The 7,005-nt window shown below is 38.1% G+C and overlaps 1 protein-coding gene across 1 annotated transcript in view; it reads right to left on the reverse strand.

Annotated features, from left to right (window-relative positions):
• The window catches only part of LOC106867589 (stabilin-2), a 712,318-nt gene that overhangs the window by 54,494 nt on the left and 650,819 nt on the right, over window positions 1-7,005 (reverse strand). Inside the window, exons 10-11 of the mRNA XM_052976401.1 lie at window positions 1,305-1,452; window positions 772-934 (exon numbers count right to left, since the gene is read on the reverse strand). Coding sequence (XP_052832361.1) covers window positions 772-934; window positions 1,305-1,452 — 311 coding nt within the window. The remainder of the gene's footprint in view (window positions 1-771; window positions 935-1,304; window positions 1,453-7,005) is intronic.

The raw sequence follows: 7,005 nt of genomic DNA on the forward strand, positions 1-7,005 counted from the left end.
TATATATATATACATATACGCACACACACACACACACACACACACACACACACACACATATATATATATATATATACACACATACACACAAAGACATGCAGAAACAATTTTTCCATCACTTTAACCGTATCATAGACAGTAATTGTCTGTTAATCTCTCCTCCTCCTCCTCCCCTTCTCACACACAATACTTTCTACAGATGTGTCTGTGTGTGTGTGTGTGTTCATGCATGTAAAAGTAGACCTGGAAATCGAGTGTTGCAGGAAACCTAATCTGTATATAACTGTAATATGTTGAGACCTCCGTCACTTATGTCAATACTGTGACATCAAGAATCGTATTAAGACACAACATATATTAGTCTACGTGGCGACAGTTTTATAATAACGATAGCAATAATAGTGCTTTCAAATTTTGGCACAAGGCCAGCAAGATTAGGTGGTGGTGGTGGGGTTGTTAAATTGTTTACATTGTTCCCCAGTGCTTAACAGGTTCTTATTTTATCGATCTCGTAAGGATGAACGGGGAAAGTCAACTTTGACGGAACTTGGCGAAACAACGTTAAGCGGTTTGAACAAGTACCATTCTTTAAAACATATATACTCGAATCAATACGTAAGACTAAAAACAAAAAACATTTCACGGAGGTGCCCCAGCATGGCCGCAGAAACGAGGAAAAGAGTAAAAGACATAGGCAACCGTGTATATTCACAGTTCCTTGGTTTAGTTTCACGATGAAGTCTAAAACGATATTGTAGAAATATATCTCACCTGGTTTAAAAATGTTTGGTTTAAAGCAAATTTCTGTTTTGTTCTTGAAGGAATTGTTGAAAGAGAATCATCATTTGGCAGGAATATGGTAAGTGGGGTGGAACCTGCTCTTGATAGTAAAGACCGAATCTCCGGGTATCTGCTAATGTAACCAGCCGCGTGGCTGAAAATATAAAAAGAAATGCTTCTAAATATACATGAATAGATAAACTCAGGTATACACACACACACACACACACACACACACACACACACACACACACACACACACACACTTGTACAAGAGGGTGCTGAAGGTCCTGGCTTTAAGGAAAAGACCTAGTTAGACGCGTAACTTTCCGAGTTCTTTTACAGGGTTCAGAAAAATTGAAGGACCGATGCAATAAGTGTGTGAAGTTCCCCAGATAGACGTATCTTTATGTCTGGCAATTTTCGTTGGACGTGTAAATGAGAGTTTGCGGTATTAAGGTCATAGACAAAGTCAAGACAAAATTTATGAAAACTTAGATGCACTATCGACGGAAGGAACTTACCTTAGTTTTGGCATGTCTCTTATAGCTTCCCATAACGTAAAGTTCTTATAGAACATGAAATTGGTTATCAAATGAATCACACCGTTTATACAACCTACATCTGACTGGACGATTTTCACCCAAGTCGCGCCACCTTCAACGTAAGTATCTGAAATAATAATAATAATAATAATAATAACGATAATAATAATGATGATAATGATGATGATGATGATGATGATGATGATGATGATGATGATAACATGACAACATAGCAAGGATTATCCATTGGACACATTGCAACAAGTATGGACTTGACAGAGTAAAAAAAGTGGTACGAACATAAACCTGAAGGCATCATCGAAAATGATAATGCAAAGATCCTATGGGATTTTATGATTCAGTGCAACCATGAGATAGAGAATAGGAAACCAGACTTAGTGTTAATTGAGAAAGAAAGCAAGGATGCTGGATCATAGATATAGCATGCCCAGCTGACAACAAGGTATGTGATAAGGAAGAAAGAAAAGTCGATAGATATGACAGGTTAGCTTGGGAAGTTAAGCAGTTGTGGTCGATGAGAAAGGTGGTAGTAGTAGTACCAATAATTGTTGGAGCCCTGAGAACAGTGAGTAAAAATCTTGAGAAGTACATGGAACAAATAGGGGCTGCAATAAGGTTGGAACACTTGCAGAAAACAGCACAGCTTGGAACCGCTCGAATACTACGGAAGGTGCTCGAAAAATAAGGTGTTACCTGAGTTCACTGGTTGTGAACAGCTGACACCATAGTTCATCTCCAGCGTTAGAAGCTGTGCAAAGGCAATGTAATAATGATAATAATTTTGGTACAGAGCCGCAGTTTTTGAAGGGAGGGGTAGTCAGTCACATCGATCCGAGTGCTCGACTGGTGCTTATTTTAACAACCTCAATAGAATAAGAAGCATAGTCGAACTCGGCTGAATATGAACTTAGATGGTAGTAACGGACGAAATGTCGCAAAGCATTTTGTCCGACGAGCTAACGATTCTGTCTACTAGCTGCTTTAAAACAATAATTGTTTCAAATTTTGGCACTAGGCCAGTAATTTGAAGGGGAGGGGATTCTTCGAGTTCATGGACTCAAAGAATTTACTGGTAGTTTATTTCAACTTCGAAAAGGTGAAAGGCAAAGCCGACCTCTGCGAGATTTGAATTTAGAACGTAGAGAGCCGGAGGAAACGGCGCCAATTATTTTATCCGATGCAGTTACGATTCCGCCAGGTCAATAATAAGTACGTCCATTCGGCAGAGAACGTTTTATAGAACTAAAAATACAAAAGACACGAGTTGTGTTTTATGTGTCAACCACTTTCGTTCTGTTATTGGATTGAAGAGCGAAATGCCAGCGACGAAATAATTAGCATAAACACAAAAGTTGAGCAGGTAATAACTGTAGATTACGTAAAATGGTCTGGAAATTACGAGGATGGAGGGTCATTGCCATTCGTAAATGGCTCCGCTGAGAGGATTATTCCGGCTTCTTAGTGAGTCGATGGTAAATGTCGACACTGCTATCGTGATCCTTAAAACAATGGGACAGAATCCTCTCGAAGAATATCCTGACCCCGACCTCGTAAAGTACATTGCGATGTGTAGTGAGGAACACAAAGCAGTGTGGGTGTTTACACACACACACACACACACACACACACACATATATATGCACACACAAACACACACGTATATACACACACACATACATATAAACACTTGTATATATATATATATATACAAACACACATACATAGATATACACATACATAAATGTATGTATGTATGTAGGTATACACACACATAGATGAAAACAAATGCACACACATGCAGCCACGTGATTATATGAATATAGCTGGATTATTTTCATGAAAAGAAGTAACAACCATTGTAGAACTGCAGCGGCACTGGTGGCAACAATGGCGGTGCTGGTGCTGGTGGTGGTGGTAGTGGTATTAGTAGAAAGATATAATGCCAAGCAGGAGGAGGTGATCAAAACCGATCATTTTCTATAATGAATACTATGATGATGATGATGATGATGATGATAACGGCAGCGGCTGTGTTTTCAAGAATGTGTTAAGAGTTGTTGGAGGGCCATTGTCTGTCTAATTGTCTGTCCGTCTGTTTGTCTATAAATCAAGTGTTGTGAACAGGTTTCAGGTTCACTTTGAACTCTGCATACAGCGTACTAAACTCTCTCTCTCTCTCTCTCTCTCTCTCTCTCTCTCTCTCTCTCTCTCTCTCTCTCTCTCTCTCTCTCTCTCTCTCTCTCTCTCTCTCTCTCTCTCTCACACACACACACACATATAGGCACACACAGACACACACACACACACACACACTCACACTTGCAGGACGTCTCTTGTGTTACTATGGCAATTGTCTAACAAAGAGGAACAGCCCACTTCGTTCCCCTCCTGCATCTCCTCCTCATCATCATCGCTTCATCTATAGCAATCACGTGACTAAGCATATTCCAGGCGTCCAGACAGTGCTACATGTTATGGTGCAATGTAGCAGCTACATTATTCCTCAAATATATATATTTTTTCCTTGAAGAAGGCGTATAAAAGTAAAACTGAAGATTTGTGAGTTACCCAAATATACGTAGCACAGATCTCTGGGCTCTGAGTTCAAATCTGGCCGAAATCAACTCTGCATCACATTGTTTCAGAGTCCTTTCTTTTAATTCATTTATTTGATTGGTCTGGGGGAGGGACATCACCCATGACCTTTATAGTCTCTCTGACGTTGGTGAACTTGATGCTGTTAGAGTCCTATATAAATTGTAGCGGGTTGGGTATATGATAAAAGATTTCTTCCCAACCACATGGCTCCAGGTTCAGTCCCACTGAATGGCACCTTGGGCAAATGTCTTCTACTACAGCCTTGTATAGGTTAGTGTGTATGTTTTTGTCCCCCCAACATTGCTTAACAACCGATTTTCGTGTGTTTACGTTCCCGTAACTTAGCGGTTCGGCCTGAATGACGGGGTTCGCCAAGAATTTCGTTGGTCGGCAGAGTTTCTATCAACCCCTATCTCATCCACTAATTCTTCCTAAGATAGGCATCAGATCTGAAACTAATTTGTTGAGCCGGCAATGGTTAGTTGATTCCATCCAAATGCTTGACTGGTTCTTTAATTATCTACCCCGAAAAGATATCAAGTAAAGTCGATCTCCTTCAGAAGAGGAACACAGAACGTAAAGAGGAACACAGAACGTAAAGAGGAACACAGAACGTAAAGAGGAACACAGAACGTAAAGAGCCAGAACAAAGAATGGAAAACATTTCTTTCGATGCGTTAACGATTCAGACAATGTGTCTCTTTGTTTTTTTTCAAAATTGGTTTTAAATTAGGTAGAAAGCTAACAAATTTGGGAGGGGGTGGTTATTCAATAGCATTTACCACAGTAACAGCGCGGGACATTATCTGATCGGCCCAGGAGGGTTGAAAAAGCAAAGGTAACTTCAGTGCCATCTGCACCCACAGCGAAAAAGTGTCGCAAAAGATACCGCAACAGAATTCCGCAGATGCTCAAAATATTCCTGCCAGTAATAATTTTACAACTACCACTACCACTACTACTATTACTACTACTACTACTACTAATAATAATAATAATAATGATAATAATAATAATAATCGTTAGTGTTCCTTTAGTTGCCAAAACGAACATGTTTGAGGAAGGCGGAATGCATAATAAATAAGTTCATAAAATGATTTTCAAAAAATAAAATAAACGATGAAATGGATAACAGTAAACGGTGTCTGACTAAAGTCTACAGATTTGATGGTGAGATTAACATTGAACTTCATCAACACAGGGATGTGTGCCTCTGTATACACCCACATCATGAATATATATATATATATATACATGAAGAAGTGGGTATACACACATATATATATATATACATAAACAGCATGTGTGTGTGTATATATATATATATATATACATATATATATGTGTGTGCCTGTATTTATATATGCATATATACATACACACATGAATATATACATGGAAACACACGAACAATGATGTTGGTATCAATGATGCAAATCAGTGTGTGTGTGTCTAAAGCTGATGATTTTGGGGTCGATAATAATAACTGTTGCTTCTGCTACTATAACTATTACTATAACTGAATTTATAATAACAAGCATTAATAATAATAATAATGATAATAATAATGATGATGATGATGATGATAATAATAATAATAATGGCGGCAAGGCACGTAATTGTAGCCTGAGAAGATAAGGTAGGTTTGCGAACAATAGAATAACAATTGTGTTGTAAGTATGAATTAATGTATTGTAGAAATTTAGTTAAGTTTATCAATAACAATGTATTGATACGGGCAATATGCGTTGGTGGAAGTGGGGTTAGATTATGAGATGATATAAACAGATACACAACACACGCGTCGTTTATACATAGATTAAGTACCAGTCAAGTACTGGGTTCGATGTGATCGACTTTCTCAATCCCCCAAAATTTCAGACTTTATGCTTTTAGTAGAAAGGATTATTAATATTATTGCGGCGGCGACCTGGCAGACTCTTTGCTGCGTCGAACAAAATGCATAGCACTTTCTCCTACTCCTAAAGCTCTGAGTTCAAATCCCACCGAGGTGAAATTTTCCTTTCATTCTTTCAAGATCGATAAAATGCAGTACTCGTCAAATATTGGGATCGGTGTAATCAGCTAACCCCGCCCACCTTAAGCTAAAGCTGGTGGTGGCATTGCGCCGAAATTCGAAACCACGATTGTTGGTGTTGTTGCCATTGAAGATAATTGACCCCGAAAGGTTGAATGGCGAGGTCGACCTCGGCGGAATTTGAACTTAGAACGTAGCGGCAGACGAAATAACGCTAAGCATTTCGCCTGGCGTGCTAACGATTCTGCCTTAATAATAATAATAATAATAACAATAAAAATGATGATGATGATAGTGATGATGAAAAAAGTGGTTCCGAAGTTTGGCACAAGGCCAGTAGTTGTTGAGGACAGGAGTAAGTCAATTACATCGACACCCCAGTACTTGACTGGTATTTCATTTCGCCGACCCCAAAATATAAAAAAACAAAGTCGACTTCGACGAAATTTGAACTCAGGACCTTAAGACGTACGAAATGCATCTCGTCGCTTTTAGTAATAATAATAATCGGTGGTGAGAGAAGGAACTGTAGCTCGAAAACGCACACAAGGTTGTCAAACAAGAAAATAATTATTTTACTGTTATGCATACGTACATGTATGCATTCATACTGCATTATATAAAAAAAACAGCGATAATCTAGACTCTATTATATAGCAATATCACGACGTGTTGTGTCTCCAGTATCATCTTACCAATATACACACAATATTGGTGAGATATATATCAGTAATATATATATCACTACAATCTGTTTACAATCTATATCTGTCTCTATCTGCTGGAATCATTGCTTGTAATATATGTTCTCTCTGTGTATAAATTAATACAAACATACAATCAACACATGTACATGTCCGTGTATATACTGTGTGTATATTAATGGTATAGTGTTCGAGGCGTTTATAGGAAAGAAATAATTTTTTCTTTTTACATAGTTTGTTAGGCACTTGGCGTTTTTTTTACCAGCTGCTGCTGTGTAGATATATGTATATATATATATATATATATATATATATATAT

Source organism: Octopus bimaculoides, chromosome 24 (genome assembly GCF_001194135.2).
Source record: "Octopus bimaculoides isolate UCB-OBI-ISO-001 chromosome 24, ASM119413v2, whole genome shotgun sequence".
NCBI classification, from domain to species: domain Eukaryota; kingdom Metazoa; phylum Mollusca; class Cephalopoda; order Octopoda; family Octopodidae; genus Octopus; species Octopus bimaculoides.